Source organism: Dermacentor albipictus, chromosome 1 (genome assembly GCF_038994185.2).
Source record: "Dermacentor albipictus isolate Rhodes 1998 colony chromosome 1, USDA_Dalb.pri_finalv2, whole genome shotgun sequence".
NCBI lineage: Eukaryota > Metazoa > Arthropoda > Arachnida > Ixodida > Ixodidae > Dermacentor > Dermacentor albipictus.
In genome coordinates, this window is record NC_091821.1 from 499,913,931 (window position 1) to 499,933,692 (window position 19,762).

General features: G+C 44.7%; 1 protein-coding gene across 3 annotated transcripts in view; it reads right to left on the reverse strand.

Moving 5' to 3' along the window:
* The window catches only part of pdm3 (pou domain motif 3), a 134,160-nt gene that overhangs the window by 18,275 nt on the left and 96,123 nt on the right, over window positions 1–19,762 (reverse strand). For all 3 annotated transcript variants that reach the window (XM_065441323.1, XM_065441322.1, XM_065441324.2), the window contains exon 12: window positions 15,008–15,182. In XM_065441323.1, the coding sequence (XP_065297395.1) occupies window positions 15,008–15,182 (175 nt within the window). The remainder of the gene's footprint in view (window positions 1–15,007; window positions 15,183–19,762) is intronic.

Consider the following 19,762-nt stretch of genomic DNA (forward strand, 5'->3'; position numbering starts at 1 on the left):
CATTGAGTCGGCGGTGCGCTGCTGCCTTGGGAAGCTTCCGTAGCCAACCGGGCCAACCATGGCGGCAGCGCCACCTCGCGAGAGGAGACGGCAGAGGGTCACGTTCTCGTGCCGCTCCCAGGCGGAGTTTTACAACTGAAAAGTATCTAGTAGCGATGATCTGCACCCACCCTGCACCAAAAGAGCTGCTCGGGCTACTTGGGCTTTTAAAAACGAAACTAAGTCCTCAAGAACAGTTTCTCTGCAACATCAGAAGCAAATAGGCACATGTTAGCAGCTGTGTTGATTGCATGGTGGGCAGAGCCAAGCCTGCTTGTGCCACTGTCCCATCGGTGCACTGTTGTGCTAGGAATTTTTATATTGAGATTATGCTTTCTTTCAGTGCCTTCCAGTTTGCCACGTGCGGTTTGCCTATGCAAGGGGGCAGTGTCGCTTCCAGAAAATTTTCACAAGACAGCAAGAGACAGCGCTGTGCTGAGCCATGCTTCTCCCCCCGCCTCTCCCTTATATTCTTTCACACTTCTTCCTGTCTATCAACTTGCCCACTTGCTCACTTGCTTGCTGCCACTTTCTTGCGGCCTTAAGCAAGGGTGGTGAGTTGCGTTTAGCACCGGGCATTCATTTTTCTCCCCTCTCATCTCGGATACTGCCAGTGCCACCCACACCAACGTAGGTGTTTACAGTATACTCATCGCAACCTTAAAGGGCCCCTCACTTGGTCTGGCCATTTTGAGCTGACAAGCGCAGTGTATACAATGCGTGCTAATGATTGTGTCTTCTAAGTATTGCATGACTACGCGCCATGGAATAAGCTGGAATTTCAAACTAAACGCCCTTTGCCCTTCTCCTCATAGGAATTTCACTCCCAGCTGGAGAGGTGAGGTACATGCACGAGTGCGCCTGCGTAAATGTGCTGCGACATCGCTCATAGTAACACGCGACTTCGAGGACTATTCAAGGCAACATCTGTTATTTGTGTAATCTGTTGCATCAATAGAAGAACTCAGGTTTAGAGAAATAATAAAACACACAAACGTAATGTCTGCAAGTTTTTGTTTTACTTTATACCATAGTAAGAGAGATGTACTTCTGTTTCGTCTGCTCGTTCCCACATCCTTCAGTTGCGCGAAGACAATGAAACTGTCATTTTATACCGCATTTAAGTGCGTGATCATGCTCTGTGATCCGCTTACGTTTGCCTCAGTGTTGTGTAGCAATGACTTATACCACTAGTCAAGTGTTCTCGTGCAAAGCGCACAAAATCGTGCACTGCGTGAAATGAGACAAACGCAATAACTAGCGTGCGACACCGTCAGCGGAAGTGCACGGCACAGCAAAAAATTGAGCAGAAAAAAAAAAGGAAGGCGGGCCCTGTGATGTATGCATCATGCGATCCTTGAGCTCCGGTATGGAAGAATGCAGGGAAGAAATGCAAAGAAGACGGGGCAAGTAGAGAGAGTGTTAAGTTGGCGGTGACGCTTGTCTCCTGAAATCATGGGTTCGCAGCACTGAAATATTTCTGCCTCGGCTATTAATGAACCTTTTTGAAAAATTCTTGCGGTAGAACACTCCCTAGAGGGCACGCAGCAACTTCCAGCATATAACCCAACTTTTCTATGTGGCCTAGTGAGGGGCCCTTTAAGTATGACAATCAGCGCTCTTTTGAAGGTGTGATCAGAGCACACACTGCACTCAAACAAGGTGAGTGTGCAAGCCCACAACATCGGGCTTCTGTGCTCACAGGTCATCTTTCATATCTTTCATTTGGCCAAAATTTCTGAACCTGTTCTTCTAAACTCCTATGAACTCTGATTCAGAAGATTTCACATTGATAACAAGGTGTCTTTAACTGACAGAGACAATAAAGCCCTGCTGCCTGCGCAATACTAATGAATTATCCTAAACGAGATTATTAATCACCATAAGTCTTAATTATTGTTTCAATTTTAGTTTTTTTTTTAGTTTTAAAATGTTCAGGAACACATTATCAATATCACACATAAAACGTTCTTGCACAGTGACTGATTTTGATCAGAATGTCACTGATCAATCTGCTGACCCGACTACCGTATCCAAAAATTTTCCAACATTGTTGTGGATCATCGCTGCATACCGGACAGCCGCTGAAAACCCAAGCCATGGAAACAACATCGTCATGGACCAGCAAGCTAGCCGCAGGCTACATGGATTGCTGCCAGAGTACCTAAGAAGACCAGGAAGATCACAGCACAGACATGGATGGCAATGAAAGCTTACTACCACTTTGAACAACTGTGCTACAACAACCCAGAATGCCACCAGCCGACCTTTTGCAAAGCTTTATACAACACTGAAACCTGACAGCAACAACTGGAGCTTCGAAGACAAGCTGTGACATGTCTATTTCTTCTTGAAAGGCACCACCAGGACTTGGTTTGAGAATCAATAGTCTGCCCAACAGCATAGCACCTAAAATTAAATAAAGGGGTGCCAAGAATTAGGTGCCAAGAAAGATAGGACCTGCTCAAAGCAGCTTCATAAAAATGTTTAACGTGCCGTACAAATAAAAAGACTTGAAGCTCTGCTAGAAGCCCGCGTGCAGCTATCAAATAAGAAAGCCACTTTATCCAAAAATTTTTGAATGTTCTCACGGGTTCTGTAGTTAAAGTGCTTTGTCTAATCACAATGTCTAAGTGACACAAATGCAGTTGTACAATCTCAAATGCAAGCAATCACGAGTGATTATATTGGAATGTAATGTGAAACAGTTAAACCTCGATATAACAAAGTATTTTACTTTTCATAACCTCTTGTCCATAGAACACCATGTATTTACAACCTCAATATAACAAATTGCGTTTGTATGTGATTTCATTATGTAACGAAATTTCACTGCCACCACAAGGGAATGCTTTGACAATAAACTGAAATTTCCATGGATGCAGATAGTCAAAAGATTAAATTACAAGTGGCTGCTTGCAAACGCACCCCTCAAATCACGTGCCACATGACAAGAGCGACCGCCAAAATGGAGCCGCATCATGTACTGCATAAAGTCCAAGTGCGATAAGATCCTATTGCACCCCGTGCAATATGTGCCTTAGGTGCGAGTGAAGTGTGCGAGGGTGAGACAAGAAAGATGGTGCGGTGGTGGTGCAGCCAGTTCAGTATTTGGAGCAATTTTTTGGAGCAGGAAAAATTTTGTTCTGGAGCAGTTTAGGAGCAGCCATACCAACATTTTGGAGCAGTTCGAAGCAGAAGAATGGGTCTTTTTGGAACATTTCAAGCAGTACAGCAGTAATCTGTAGCTATTTGGCAAGCCTTGTTATTACCGTGCAATCATTAAGTGCTGCTCAACAGTGAAGCATGACACAAAGCCAACAGCGACCAATTAAGTTTGCTTTCCCACAGATGGTATGCCTTGCACGGTATGTTGCAAACATTATTTATTTGGGTAGGCAAAGAACTGAATTTTGTGAACAATTAAATCAAATTTTATCGGCTAATAAGAACAAAGATATGCTCCTGGGTGCAAGACAGACGTAAAATTACAACTGTGCTAGAACAATTTGCGCTGTCAGGCACGAGACAAAAAGTGATGGCAAATGTCTTATGTGCATTCCAAATGGCAGATGTGCTTTGATATGCTTTACCGTACCAGACAAGATGTGCATTAAGCCAGATAACAATGATAGAAGCTCGACAAGAGACTATTCGTCGATGAATGGTGCCCAAGATGAGTTGCTTTCATAAAACGTGCCGCAAAGATGGTGATGACGGTGGAGAACAATGCTCCTGCCATTCCATACACTCGCTTTCATTATGAGGTGGTTTGTCAGCTTCCCGTCTATCGTGTGGCCTCTGCAAATAGATAGAAGTCGATTCGGCATAAAACCATACCGTTATTGCCAATACCCAACCGACCTTTGGAAGCACTGCCGATTAGACCTAACGGCCAAGACAGTGAGCCATGGTGAAAACTGGCTGTTGGCCGATGCGAAAAGCAAGCTTTCCACAAGCCGTCGCAGAAAGCTTGCCACTAATATGTACGTACGAGTGGCTAACCAGCGATTAGTTGTGAGATGATGTATACATGTTTTTGACAACCGTCAAAGCTGGTGACTATTGTAAGTGTGCATAGAAGTTCGCAGATAACCAGAAAGTTCTGAACTGCATGTGCAAACATGTGAACCTGTGTGCATGAACACACTTATGTGATATGATCTATGTGCCTTCGAGTGGTTAATGGGTCCTATCTCTTCGTAGAGAGGTGCTGCTTTCGTCAATGTTCCCTTTGTCAGCATCGGGTATAGAAATTGTTTCAATTGGAGTTGATGACTCTGACGACCCTCGTACCCGGACAGGATTGCCATGTAAAAACTCCAGAATTAAATGTTATTTTGTCCTGAAACCGACTGAGCACCTTGTTAAGGCTGCACGCAATGGATCTATCTCAGCCGAGTATTTCACCAAATATGCGAAAGAAACAGCAGTAGGTAATCAAGTTGCAAACTGAATTATTTGAATGTTGACAAATCGATTCATATGGTGGATTACATCCAATTTTTTGGACTTCCTGGGGGCTGCGAAAATGTCCGAAATATCAGACAGTCTGAAAAAACAAGTGCATGCCTTTTACTGCCCCAAGGGCTCAAATCACCACAGGCACATCTGAAATAGCTCACAAGGCCTGCCAGTACACTTATTAGGTGTATCAGTGCTCATCATCATCATCATCAGCTTATTTTGTGTTCACTGCAGGATGAAGGCTTCTCCCTGCGACCTCCAATTACCCATGTCCTGTGCCAACCGATTCCAACTAGCTCCAGCGAATTTCTTAATTTCATCACCCTACCTAGTCTTTTGCCGTCCTCGACTGTGCTTCTCTTCTCTTGGCACCCATTCTGTAACTCTAATGGTCCACTGGTTATTTAACCTACGCATTAACTGACCTGCCCTGCTCCATTTTTTTCTCTTAATGTAAATTACAATATCGGCTATCTCCGTTTGCTCTCTGATCCACACCACTCTCTTCCTGTCTCCTTAATGTTACGCCTAACATTCTTTGTTCGACTGCTCTTTGCGTGGTCCTTAACTTGTTTTCAAACTTCTTTGTCGTGTCCAAGTTTCTGCCCCATATGATAGCACCGGTAGAATGCACTGATTGCATGCCCTGCTCGTACTGTGACAGGAAATGGCAGGTGCACACATGTATAATTAAGGAATGCATACTGTGTCCCATGACGATTGCTCCTTCCCACTCTTGGTACACTCTTAGACAAAGGTAGTACACCGTTTTGGGTGTATATTTGCCACACAACAATACAGTCGCCGACCGATTTTCCGGACTCCGAAAATTCGGACATGCGCGATTATTCTCCCCAGAGACCATAATGTATAACAACTGCCGAAAGTTCGGACACCTTGCAACCTCTCGTCTGATTTTTCGGACACTCCTTGAGCCAACTCGGTCAAGAGCACCATGCACCGACTCTGACCGGTGCATGGTTCGACTTGCTGAACGCCATTTTTATTTTGAACGGAGTTTCCTTGCTGCCCCACGAAGTGGCGCTACTGGAAATCCCCGCTCATCATCATCGTTTCCACGACCTACTGGAACTCCAGACCTGCACAGATATCCGGCTTCTATGGGAGCAGCTTGCGCCGACTTTCGTTCAACTGACTGCCGTAGGTGGCGCTTTTATAACTTGTTCGTCTGCTACGAGGTGGGCTGTTGTGCGGCGTTGTAAGTAGTACGGCAGCTGTTGTGTTGCGACGAACTGCTTCTCTAGTTGACGATTTTTGCTAACACAGTGACAGAGATGTCACAAGGCTTTGATCGGTCACTTGGCTCCAAAAGTTGACTCACCGAACCTAAAAAATGTCGGAGCGTGTAGTCCGCTGCTCTCTAAAATAGCGTTAAATAGCCGCTCCCACTGCCTTTTTAAAGGAGATTATTATAAATCGCATTGTGTATAGAGTTCGCAACGTACCCAACAGTTTCATTGTACACGTTGTAAAATTCGCGTCTGCGCTCTTTAGAAACTTGAAGCCACCGTAATGTTCGATGGCAGAACGATTACCACTCATTTTAACTCTTAAAAGTTGTCCGTGAATGCGTCACGAGTTCAAAAAGTGAATTACGCACACAGCTTCACTGCGTACGTATCTTCAGCACCACCGTTATGCTGCCGCCGTACTACGCGGAAAAGCTAGCTTTACAGTTTGAAAAGAGTTCCGTGACACGATTTTTAAGGCCTGCACTGCAGCACGTTTTAAAGCACTGGGATCGCTTAATTTTTTGCAAGCTTTCTACTGAGCTACACATCCAACGATATTAAAAACAAGATATGCTCACCTTCCCTTGAAACAGAATCGATCAGACTATTGCACATATCAGGTGGAGGACTTACTAGTGAATACTTTTACTATACTTTTACCAGATCATCTTCCTTTCACTACGGCACACAGTAGTAAATCCTAATGTCATCTACGACATTAGGCTGTCTGTAATCAACTAAAGAAAGCTAGATTATCCTATGAATCTTTTTAAACAATTTTTCCAGTCTCTTAAGGAGGCTAGGAAAGCGAAATTTATGCCGTTGATCTAGCATTGCAGCGGCCACCTATGCTCGTTGTTTACATTTCTTGCACCGCTCATCCTCTTCTAGTTTCACTATTCAAACGCAAAGCATTCGCAAATATGTCTTCTTTTGTATATTTGTGAATTTATTCATTTACCGCCAAAACAAGCGCTTTGTGCCTGCCGAAATGGCAAGACAAGCGCTGAACAGATCGCAGAAGCAGACGACAGCGAACAGGTTATGACTAGCGCCACTCTGCTCGTACGTTCTTTCCCTAGCGGCAAAAGGGGCGAACTAGACCAGGCGTGCTGGAGGAGGGAGATCTGTGCAGGTCTGTAGTTCAGTAGGTCGTGATCGTTTCTGCCTGGTTAGATAGAGTGGCTCTGCAGCAGTTCCGGTTTCAGCTTAGTAAGCCATGTCAAGACAATCCAGCAGCTGATTTGTTTCTTCGCGCAAGACGCTGCGAGCAGGCCGCGTTTTTCGTTTGTGCGACTGGTGTCGGCACGGTGGTGTTTGCTTTGTGTGCTGTGTCGAAGTTTCGGTGATCCAACGCAGCATACGTAAACATCGCGTCAAGGGTCTAATGGCGCCGACAGTGCCGGCGCAGACTGCGCTGGGGAATGCCGGCAAGCGGGTGCCGGGAGGCCTAAGACTTGTCGCCTTCCGATGTGCTCCCTACTGACGCGGGAAATGTTCTGCCGAGACCTGCGCAGTGGTTGCATTGCGATTCCGGACACCGTCTCATTTGACAGTTTCATAGGTGCTGACACTGCTGTATTGACATGCGCAGAACTTAACGACGGCAAGATCATTCGTCAGGTTTCTGCTGCACCGCCGGACGATGATGAGTCGGAAGATGACGCACCATGTGCTGCGCTGCCGTGGCATGCGGAGCGTGTACAAACAGTGACTGTGCTTTCAGCCGCTAATAGTGACCGTACGACCCTATCTGAGATTCAGACTTATCTGATAGCGCGTAAACGGAACAGCGTGCAACGGCGCATTCACGATTTCTTCCAAGCCTACTGCCGAGCCCGAATAAGTGCGTGGAAATAAAGGATTTCATTTTTTTTTCTTAATCTGCTTTTTCGGACACCTGTTTATTCGGACATTTTCGCAGTCCCCGTGAGGTCCGAATAAACGGTCGGCGACTGTAATCGTCATTTGCTTTGCTTGCATTTCCTTTCTTGAAAACCCCGCGCCCACTACTTTTCCGTCGAGAATGCTCTGTCATGCTGATAACATGCATGTCGTTTGTGACTTGGAAGTACCATGCTCACAGCATTAAAGAAAGGAATTGCGGAAAAGACAGATGACGATTATTGTGGTGTGGCAAGATATGACCCCAAAAGCGCAATTTTGGTTAAGAGTGTATGCTTCACCACATAACACTTTTCATTAAGCGCGAAACAGACTTTTGAGAACCGGAATTATGCAACGCATCATGCTTTCCAAGCCTCGAAGCCATTGATGAGGATTACAAACGCAGAGTTGGCACCACTAATAACAGTGGCAAATTGTTTTTATAAAATACATGGCACTGAACAGCAAGAAGCTTGGTAGCGAACATAGAAGTAGCCACCGTAGAAGTAGAACATAGGCAGCCATAGCCACCATGGTGGCTATGGAGGCCAGGGGATCTACGTATGAGCACGCCTGTTCAAGGCGGCGACATAATCAAAATGGTGATGGTGGTGGCTTCGATCAATGCCGTTTTGGACCTGCGGTCACCGCAAAGAGTCCAGAAAATCGGACAGCGAAGGGTTTTTCTGTTCGAAATTTGAGACATTCCTATACATAGACTTTATGGGGTACCGTGGAAGTGCCAAGAAAGCATCTGAATTATCGGGCATCCGGGAAATTGGTCGTTGACTGTAGCTGCATAACCCTACTGAACGCATTGCACTGCCATGAAACAGCGAAAATACTGCACTTTTGCGCAGTTGGTGCCAATGGCACTTGAGTGGCGCAGCCAGGAGCAGGCAAGTCGAAGTATATCAAAATGGTGTAAATGGCACAGTCAGACCACCACTGACCACCGCTTCACGAGTGGCACCTTCCCGCGTGAGCAAAAGGAAGGAAAGGAAGGGGAGCGAACTTGTGGTAACACGATCAAGCGCACTGCGAGGGGGCAGGGGTGGGGAAGTGGGGGGTAAATTTGCACACGTCTCGATTTCTGGCACACCTCTCGGTCGTGGCTGCACGTGGCTGTAAGCATGGCTGTGCGCATACGCAGCTGCGCACCCTGCTTTAGAGATAGTCTGCCGCAGGTGCAAGGAGTGGGTGTGCGAAGACAACTTGCCATCATGTGAGCTGTCTTCTCGCATGCGTTTGGTATCGGAGAATGCGTAATCTTGAGTTTCGGTGACCTGTTCGAGCGAGAGGCAGACGAAGCATTTGCTCCCCGCTACCAGTGCTTTTCATGATAGCGTCGTCCCAGTGCGGGTAGGGGGGGGGGGGAGAGGGGGGAGGTGCGCTATCAGCCACGGGGGCAGAGTACACGCAAAAGCATGGCTGGGCTTCGCTTAATTCGTACCGCCTAAGTGAAGATATCATTGACATGGCCTAAAATTGTACCGTTCGTCGACGACTCCCAAATTCAACAAAATGAATTGTTTTCTCATTCAAGTTTGCTTTTTACAACTGCCCAATAATTTGGAAAATTCTGCGGCCTTTTTCCTTGTAAGAAAAATCGATCGGCGACTGTACTTATTTGCATAAATAAAAGGTGGAATTTCAATATACAACGAAATTTAGATATAATGAAGCAAATTGATCATTTTACTGTAAAGCAGTGATTTGGGCTTGTTGGTAAGACATCGTCAGGCTTATAGCGCGTTAAAAAGACAAGGACGAAAGTGAGACGTGACACACACAGGCGCTAACTTGCAACAATCTTTATTTCGAGCAAGGAACCCATTCATATATACAGCTTTTTCGCATACATCATACATGCGCTGTTTACAAAAAAAACTTTACACACTATTGCGTAGCTACGATAACTCTTTGCGGGAAAGGGCAATTGATGGTTTTGACACACAGTTATCGCCAAGCCTATCAATCATTTCTGCTCCTATAATTTCGCGCTTCTATAATTTTTTTTATTTAATAAATCAATTGCCCTTTCCCGCAAAGGGTTATCGTACCTGCGCAATAGTGTGTAAAGGTTTTTTTGTAAACAGCGCATGTATGATGTACGCGAAAAAGCTGTATATATGTATGGGTTCCTTGCTCGAAATAAAGATTGTTGCAAGTTAGCGCCTGTGTGTGTCACGTCTCACTTTCGTCCTTGTCTTTTTAACGCGCTATAAGCCTCACGTTCATTTTGCTGACGTTGTTACATCAAGGTTTAACTGTGCGTGTGTAATTAGCTGACAGACTTGACAAGTGACTTCAACTCTCAATGACTGAGTCCGCTTGCTGTTATCATTGCATTTCTAGTGTTGCTTGTCTTTCTGGGCACAAGATTGCCCAATAAAGTGTTAAATCATGCTTCTTTTCGCACTGTGATTCTTCAATGTCACTGCAACTTGGCAATAAATAGCTTTTGAATTTAAAGCCTCCTAACCTGTTACTCAGATGAATTGAGTTTCTTGAACGTCAGAAAAAAACTGGCACACAGAAAGTGAGAACATTCGAACTGCCCCTAGCAAAAATGGCAACAGAATTTTCTACTGCCTTAATAGAGCAGTTGTATGGGTTCGATAGTTAACTTATTGAAATTAAATGGATTTTATTTGGATTCTATCAGTACCGATAGTGTCCAATGTGTGACAGCTATTTGTCCTCTATAGTAGCAATAGAATTTGCATTGCTAAAAATAGGAGACAACTAATTTTTGGTTATAGGACCAAATAGATTTGTATTGGCACTAATAGGATCCAATATGTGACAGCTAAAGGTTACTGACGGGACCAATAGGCTCCAAAATAGTTCTCACTTTTAGGCTCGTTTTCATACCGATAGCGCCCAATGAGCGGGAGTAATTGTTGCCTATTTATTTTCCGTTGGACTGATAGTGACTCTAAAGATAACCATGATGGAACCGGAAATGCACCTAAGTGAAATTTCCCAAAAATCTTCATTATACCACTTGGAAAAGAATATGACAGAGCAGTGATGGTTATGGAACTCGCATGTTAAGCATGTAGCAGTTTTGTATTAAGTGAAACCTCGTTAAACCGTAGTCGGCCGGAGCTCGGAAAAAGTACGTACTAAACGGTAGTACTGTTTAAGCGAAATAGCATGAGATCGCCCACTTATCTGTCGAAAACGGAACTCAGAGAGAGTGCGAGGAAAGGGGAAAAACATGCAGTATTTATTCACTTCGCGGGACGTAATTGTTATTTTCGTTTGATATCGCGGCGGCCTAGCACGACGACAGCGGCCTCAAACTTACTGAAGCTGCGTGCCAGCTTCTCAGCCAGCCCTCCTCCTCTCGGCAAACACTCGCACGGCAGATTCCTCGTTGGCGTTGCGTATTCTCCGTGCACGCGCGCAGTAGTGCTGCATAAGTCCCGGGGCGCCTTTATCATTGCCGGGTGCCGGAGTTCGGAGAACTTTCCGTTTGGAATAATTACGTTATCGCGCCCCTGTTCTCCTTGCGACGATCGCATTCATGAGGCTGACGTAACGCGCAGCTTCTGCCACTGTCGGGCCTGAATAGCCCGTGCTGTCGCTTTCCGTGTCGTCCTCATCACTGTCGCTAGTTAACACTTCGGCAACAACGGCGGCAACGATGGTGAAAAATCGAACCTCGTAGCCGACATCTCTTCGCGGTCGCAGCAGCGCTGCCGAGCAACTTCGCATTCCAAATGCCACACACTGTAGTCAACAGCAGATCCATATCGCGGGCCAGCGCCGACTTCTTCGTGTCACGTTCGGTAGCACGGACGATGTCTACCTTTTCTTCTATGCTGAGCACCCGGCGTCTTTTTTATCCTAGCTTCGGCATGACGCGAGTCCTCGCTTGCACGACGCCACAACGCTCTCCGGCACGGCGTCCATGCGGCGTCGAAATGATGTTGATGTTGATGCGGCTTCACGTGAAAACGCACAGGGCGCTTGGAGGCCGTTGTACCGATCTCTGAGGCTTGTTGTTCTGCCGGGCCGCCCGATGGAGACGACGCACCGCCGTGTTTGCGCGACGAAAAGTGGAAACGCTACGTTTTAACCGATGCGTACGCAATAAGCTGGTACGGTTTATGCGGATACAAAATACATTATGTTCAATGGCCGCCGAGTCGGGGAATTGACTTTACTACTTTTAAACCGAAACTACTGTTTAAGCGGGTACGGTTTAACGAGGTTTTACTACGATCAACTTTATTCCACTCGATTTCTTTTTTGCCCTCTCTGTGGACACATCCAAAGCTGTTTCAAGCCTGCGCCAGAAGTTGTTATAATCCAGCTGTCCCACAGTGTTGCGCAATTATGTCCTTAGTGTCATCTTCATGCCTGCCTAAGTGATTCTTGTGTGGCTATTGTGCTGTTAAGGTAAGCGCCATTCTACAGAGTGCAAATAAAGTACACCAAGCTTTATCATGGTGTACATGTCCCAATCGTGTCACCAAGTCACAAAGGAAGCAGCCTTTAAAGCTATTCGCACCATACATGCACATGTAAACACGTAATGCCTAGCAGACAACGTGCAGTGTAATTTACACTATCTTTTATTTCAGCAAGGGCCTGCCAGGCAGCGACTCTGCTCGATCGCGTGGCCAATTGCACCGTGTTCAGTAATCTGAAATGCTATGGGTTTTTCCATGGAACTTTTTTGCTAAGGGTCCTGCCTTCAAAAGCTTAACATTTCCTTTCTGGAACTTTTTGAAGTGCAATGGAAAGAAGAACGACAAAGAACAAGACATAAGTGCCTTGTCTTGTTGTTCCTCTATCTTTCATCGTTTCGTTGTGTTTTGAAAAGTTCTGAAGATGAATGTCAACTAACTAACCCCTTTTGCCATCTCGCTGCTTTAAAACTTCAGCCATTCAAATTCAAACTCACTTAATTTTTTCTTCCTTATCATTGGTCAGTGTTGTCGTCCCTTTTTATTGTGGTACTTCCTGAGAAGATGTCGTGACAATCTTGACTTCATGTTATACGACCGTAATGGTAGACAAGTAAAAATTTCAGAGAGCCCCTCTCATGATGACTGTAGACAGTAATGCATTTAGCATTGAATCAATATAGCAACACATTGTAATGCCACCAGTGAAACAAGTTGTGTGTGAGGCTTGTACTGCAGAGGGATGCCTCTTTTATGCTTCCCTAAGAATACTTGGCACCATCTAGTGCCACTACCGTGAAGCATGACGCGTCGGTGTGTGCAAGCGCTGAGAAATGCGTCAGGCAGCAGACAGCATGCGCTTATTTCTGCGCATGCTGCGCACTCCAGTGGCACTGCTGAGAAGTCCATGCGTGGCCTCCAAGACAGGAAGCGTGGCATGCCGGTGCCTGTGAATGTGGAGAATTGTTCCCTCGCTTGCAACACTCAGTGGCACACACACAGTGCATTTGTGGTGCAGCCTGTTAATGCATCGGGCTGCTAGGGCTGAGAGGAACCCTTGTGACGTGGGATAATGGTTAGATACAAACACACACAGATACAAACATAGAGAGTTGGCCCCTGGAAAGTGCGTGAAGTACCCTAAGAATTCTAATCCATTAAAACAAGAACACGTGAGAGCTAGCTCAAGACATCCTTTCACTTCTACTATGACCGTTCTATGTCAAGCTGACATTATTTCCGTACACATGCTTAGCTTGGTGCCACACAATCTTTGGTAACAAGTTACATATGCTCGCAAGTTATTACATGCAAGGGATGTCCCACATTTTCCAGTTTGGGCTGCATCTGAGCACACTAGCATGCCTCCACTATTTCTTTTCCTGAGTTGTGTAAGCATCAACCAACATGCATAAGTGACTCAGCAGGTAGTGAAGCAGGTAAATAAACAACAGTTTACAAATTCCCAAAATGCTCATTGCTGACTCAGCTTATCAACATTTCTGGCAATGTTATCAGATTACTTCAGAGTAACTTCAGATCTGGTTGATGTCATCATAAAGAAACAGCCACATGGAATGCACTTCAAACGTATTTTTCATGTGGCACCACTCCACACTAGCGAACCCATTTTATGCTAAACAACAACTGCGCTGTTGTACTAACTGAAATGTGTTTTAAATGAATGAGTGGGTAGCTGATGGCACGGGCTTTAGCTATAGCAGAACTGTTATCATGTAGCATCATTTACTGAATGGCACAACTTTAAGCTCATTAATTAACAGTGACAATTTTGCAAACCATACCTGCCAGGGACTATGAGGATCATACGTGACACGACTTCAGAAAATGTTTTTATGGCATTGCACAGGAGCACAGGAATCTTTGGCAATATCTCGACTTATTCTGGTGCTGTGCTTGTTTTCACTTTGGTTATTTTCTGTGATTATGAATGCAAAGTGCAATTCAGTAGCTGGTTCCTGAGCACTATAGCTTGCAACAGACCATTCTGGTATGATGGAAGGTTATAGCAAATCAGTGCTGCAAAAAGCCACAAAGAGGTGGAAATATTACGAATAGGAAAACACAAGTTGACTATCCCATGCTGAAACGTTCATTCTTTCTTTCTTTCTTTCTTTTTAATGCAAAGCGTTCTTTGGTTCCTTGCAGACAGGAAGATATATAGGTTCCTGTCTTGCATCGTTTTGGGCCTCGTCAATAAAAAAAAAAAATAAGGAATTGAAGTACCCATAGCCGGATCAAACCTGGGGATTCGGCCCAACAGACTGATGCTCTACCAATTTGGTCAAACTCGCAAGCACAATTCTCCCTTGGAATGGTGACTAGCTCTTTGAGTTGATTGGAGAGTGCGACATTCTGTAGAGCACAAGCACGAGCAAGAACGTATGTGCGAATCAGCTTCCATTTGGCCACAGACTTACCACTGTCTTGCAACACTAAGTTGGACTGCACAGCCTTCAGGATCAGCCCACATAACCCAGTCTTTTCCTGAGAATAGATGATGCTATCTAGAGACTGTGCAATATTGTATTATTTTCAGGATTGGCTCGGGTCGCATCAGAACATGTTGCAACTTATCTTCGCTATAGTAAACAAAAAAAGTCAGTCATCATGCCATCGCCATCTTGCAGCTGTCATCACACTCAGGTTCGCAACACACACAATTTTGTTTGCCTTAAAAACACCTTAGTTTCTCTGATAAGACTTTGCAGAACCATAAAATATGCTGGCCAGCCAGCTAGCTCCTAAATGCTCTGCATAGCATTGATTCCAAGAGTGCATGGGATATGCATAACTACTTTTTTCTCTCGATTTTTCACCTGCTCAGTAAGCTTTTGATAGGATAAGCCCATGCTATCACCACAGCTGCTGTGATGTAAATGGAAATGGTGCATGTTCAGTCACTCTCTCACCCACCTGCAGATGGCACTCTGGCTGTAGGAGGGCCCCTCCGAGGAAGTCAGGGCCAGACCAACCTGCGTCTGGGTGAGGCCCAGGCTGAGTCGTCGCAGCTTGAATGCCTTGGCAAAGTGTTTAATCTCCTCCAGGTCGATGCCGTCCACCATGTTGGCCGACGTGTGGCTGATGGTTGCTGCATCGCATGTTCCGGATGCACTTTTTCAAACACACTCACCTGCCTCGAGGGAACTTTCACTTCGACTTAAAGAAGCCATAGCAGCACGATTAGCTCCAATTAATGACACCACTCAACAAGGTGAAGCGGTGCCACATGCATATGTCCTGCGCAGAAGTGGCCAAAATTCTGTATGGTTACCTAGTGAGCAATTCATTGCTCATTAAAGGGCCCCTCACCAGGTCTGGCCATTTTGAGCTGACAAGCGCAGAGCAAACAATGTGCGCCAACGATCGTGTTTGCAAAGAATTACATCGCCACACGCCATGGAAAGGCCTGAAATTTCAATCCGAACGCCGTTTGCCTCTCCACTCGCGGCAAATCAGCCCGGAGAGGGACGGTGACGTAGTTGGGCTCCTGCGCCTACGTAATCGTGTCTGCAGCGTGACATCGCTCGTGGTGACACGTGACTTCGATAATTATTCAAGAAAACATCTGTTATCTGTACGATCTGTTGCTTGAATTGATGAATTGAAGTTTAGTGAAATAATAAAACACACAAACAGAATGTCTGTGTTTTTTGTTTTACTTTGCACCGAAGCAAGAGAGATGTACTTCTGCTTCGTCTGCTTGTTCCCACGGTCGTGCGGTAACGTGCGTAGGTACCGAAACTATACCATCTTCTACCATGTTCCAGCGCGTGATCATGCTCTGCTATCCGCTTGTTCGGCCTCAGTGTTCGTGTGGCACTGAATTATACCACAAGACATGTTTCCTTGTGCATAGCGTGCAAAATCGTGCGCTGCGCTAAACAAGACAATCAATAACAGCTCATGCGCGTTGCAATCAGCAGAACTGCGCCGCGCCGTAAAAAAGCAAGGAAAAAAAGAATGAGGCATATGACGTGATGTATGCACCACGCGATCCTCGAGGTCCAGTATGGGAGAACGCAGGGAAGGAATTTCGCTTGTGGAGGCTAGACGGGGCAAGTGGAGAGGGTGTCTCGCTTGGCAGTGGAGCTCGCCATCTAAAATCATTGGTTTGAGGCACTGAAATATTTATATCTCGGCTATTAATTAGCCGATTTGAAAAATTTTTGTGGCAGAATGCTCCCTAGAGGACACGTAACGACTTTCAGCATATAACAAAAATTTGCTACGGGGCGTGATGAGGTGTCCTTTAAGCCTATCATTGTGGCCACTGCAGGACAAACACCTTTCCAAACAATCTCCTAAACCCGTGTATTGCAAAAAATGGCAACTTCCCAACTTTTCATGCAAGGTTTGGCAACTGGGCCTCACAAGAAAGCAATCACAATTCAATTCTACACTAAAATTAATCTTACACTAGAATTATGTTTCAAGGTATCCCATTTCAAGGTATCCCATTTCAAGGTACCCCATCAAGGTATCTATTAGATTCATATTTAACTGTTATAGCTGGCACGTATTTCCGACTGTACTTATTAACAAAACTAACCTGGAAACATTAAAATTAAGCTGATATAGGGACCATCTGAAATACATGTATTTACTTTACCATGATATGCTGGGGATAGATAAGGATATGTATATTACTTTAGTTACTAGACGTGCAACACGATCTAATCATCCAAAGAAAATAAAGGAATTTTCTTGGAGAAAAACATATTTAAAAACACGTTTTTTCCTCAGACAATAGGTGAGTGGAATGTGCTCTCTGCCAGAACAGTGGAATGCCCAACCATCCAGTCATTCTGCAACCAGCTGCATAGCATTTAGACTTGATGTTATATGTACATATATGTATGTATAAATGTAATTTTTCTTTTTCCTTTTTTGATTTACAATATACGCAAGTGCTATTTTCGCTTGCTTGTCATTACTATTTGTAGATTTTTTGCTGCTCAACCTACGAGCATGCGCAATGTCTTTCAGCATACCAGTATGAATGTGACTCCTTGTTATCAATATGCTCTGTACAGCTTTTGCGGTTCAGCAAATATCCATATTTTAATATATATTGGAATTTTGTGATGCTTTTTTCGTTGGAATGCTCTGTACGGCTTGTGCGGATCAGGGAATATGTCTCTTGCAATGTATTAAATTCTTGTAATGATTTTTCCTGTTAATTTTTTTTTTTTCATCTGTATGTCGCACTGTCCACTCCTACTTCTGCCTAAGACCTAAGACTAAGGCCGGCAGTATCCTGTAAATTATATAATAAAAATATAAAAATCTGACCCAGTTTCATAGATTAAACCAACACCCCAAACTGAATAATGATCTCGTTACTCAAACACAGCAGATGTCGTCATTGCTGTGATCATTGCCATTTCGTACGAGAATCTTTTCTAGTCATTTCTTTCTTACATGTCTCAAGGCTGGCATAATTTTTTTCCGATACTGTTGACATTATTAACGACAACTATACTTTTATGCCACATGAACGAATATTGTACAAGCACAGTGGCACCTCTCTTATGTGTTCCCCAATTTTGCAATGTCTCAGGTTTTATGACTGCTTAGTGCAGTTCTGCCGAACTTTCTATGGAGAGAATGCATTAAAAACCTTGACTAAATGATGCGAGATTACGCATGTCCCATCTCATATGACTGAACCCAACGATGGGTGCAAGTGAAGAGCACCATCAGCCATTGGAAGCTCCTTGTGACTCTGTCCCTTCCGTCAGGAGAGCGGCCTTTCGCATGCCGTAAGCTCATACTGCTTTTCAGGCTCCCTACTAGCAAGGTGGCTGACTGGGTTGGTTGCGGACCTCATCAACCTCCTTTTTTCCTTTCCTCTCGTTTTTCGTTTCGCTTTGCTTTTTTCACATCACTCAACCGCTGCCTGCCTTCGTCCCTTCATTGCCATCTCATTGCGCTTTCTCTCTATTTCAGTGTTTTTACTGCAATACCAATTATAAGGACACACCAGGTGAATTTTTTCCATCACCGTCGCCTATGCTGTGATGTTCCATGTATAAGTGCAAATAAACCTTGATATAATGAAGTCGGTAAAATAAGCACTGGTCAGCAGATATCATATTTACTCGATTCTAATGCGCCCTCGATTGTAATGTGCACCCGTATTCCGTGACAAAAAAAAAAAAACACCCTCGATGTAACATGCACCCATTTGCCATGACCTAAAAAAAAGAAAACTCCTTTAGAGTAACATGCATCTCATTCTTTCATAGATAAATAACACTTTTTCTCATTTGGAAAAAACAAAAGATTTACTCACAATGCACAAAAGTTTCGATAAATAAAAGAAGTCAGTTTCACCCGAAAGGTGAAGCATCGATTACGATGGCAAATTAGCAGGCACCTATACGAAAAGTAAGGACAGCAGTTCCATAGCCCATATTAACTTCTAAACATTCGCTAACTAACTAATTTAACAAGCACGGTGTCATACGCACAAGCAAACCTGAACATGTCTCACTCAGCGTCCGTGGAAACTCTTTAAATGCTGGAATGAGGAAATGCGTTAGCAGGAGTGAGAGAATTGACGTCTGTGCGGCTTTTCGCTTTAATGTGAACTAAGCGGCGAGAGCAGAGCGCAGTGCACCTAAATGCGTAAAGTCTTGTCTCCGTCGCAGATCGCTTTCAAGATAGGGACCACGTGGCCATGCTGTACATAGCAGCTGCCGGTGTAAAACGCTTCTCCTGTTTGTGCCAATCTTGCACGCAAGTTTCGGGAACTCCGAACGCCCGTGATGCAGCCTGATTTCCGTCCATCTCCACACACATGATGGCTTTCCTTTTAATTGCGGCATCGTGATCAACTCGGCATGTCTTTGCAGTCGGCACTTCCACGCTAATAGAGCAAACACAGAAAATGGGAAAATGGACGGTGCAGCCAGGAACCATGGCCTAAGCACACATACTACAGCACGTGGAGAAAGCTATGGCAGCTAGGCTTGAAGCATGTACGAGGCGGCCATTTTGAAATGCAGATGACGACATGGTAACACAGATTTAGTGTAGCACTCGATTCTAACGCGCACGCAATTTTAGGACCCGTTTTATTGTAAAAAAGTGTGCGCTATATTCGAGTAAATATGGTAAGTACAGCATCAAAACCCATCAGAGGCTGCAAAGAAAACTTCGCCTTAAAGAAATGTTATTTTAAGGGGGGACACGGGTCTTAGAGACCAAAACATCGCGAAAAAAATGGATTTCTTAAAAGTGGTATTTTCGTAATATACAAACACTGCAGCATGTTATGACCTAGTTTCCCACGTCATGGATCAATATTTTAGCCGCAATATCAATTTATGTAACCACCACAAGCTACATTTTGACAGAAAGAAGCATAAAAATGGGGCTTTTTTCGTGCCACGCCGCTGCTGAACGATGTATGCTGTCGCGGCCATCTTGGTCGCGTTGGAAAGAACTACTTCTCTTCGATTTCCCGCCACATTTTCTTTCGTCCCTCTATTCACTCTTTAGAAATACCGCACTAAATGAAAGTCCCAGCATGGGACCCCATTCACCCATTCAGTGCATGTGACTAAATAAAGTCCTGCGATTGGCTTAGGTGGCTGGTGTGGTCTGCTACGGTGCGCAGACACGCTTGAAAAGCAAACCGCGACGCCATTTTGAAAGCCGCTA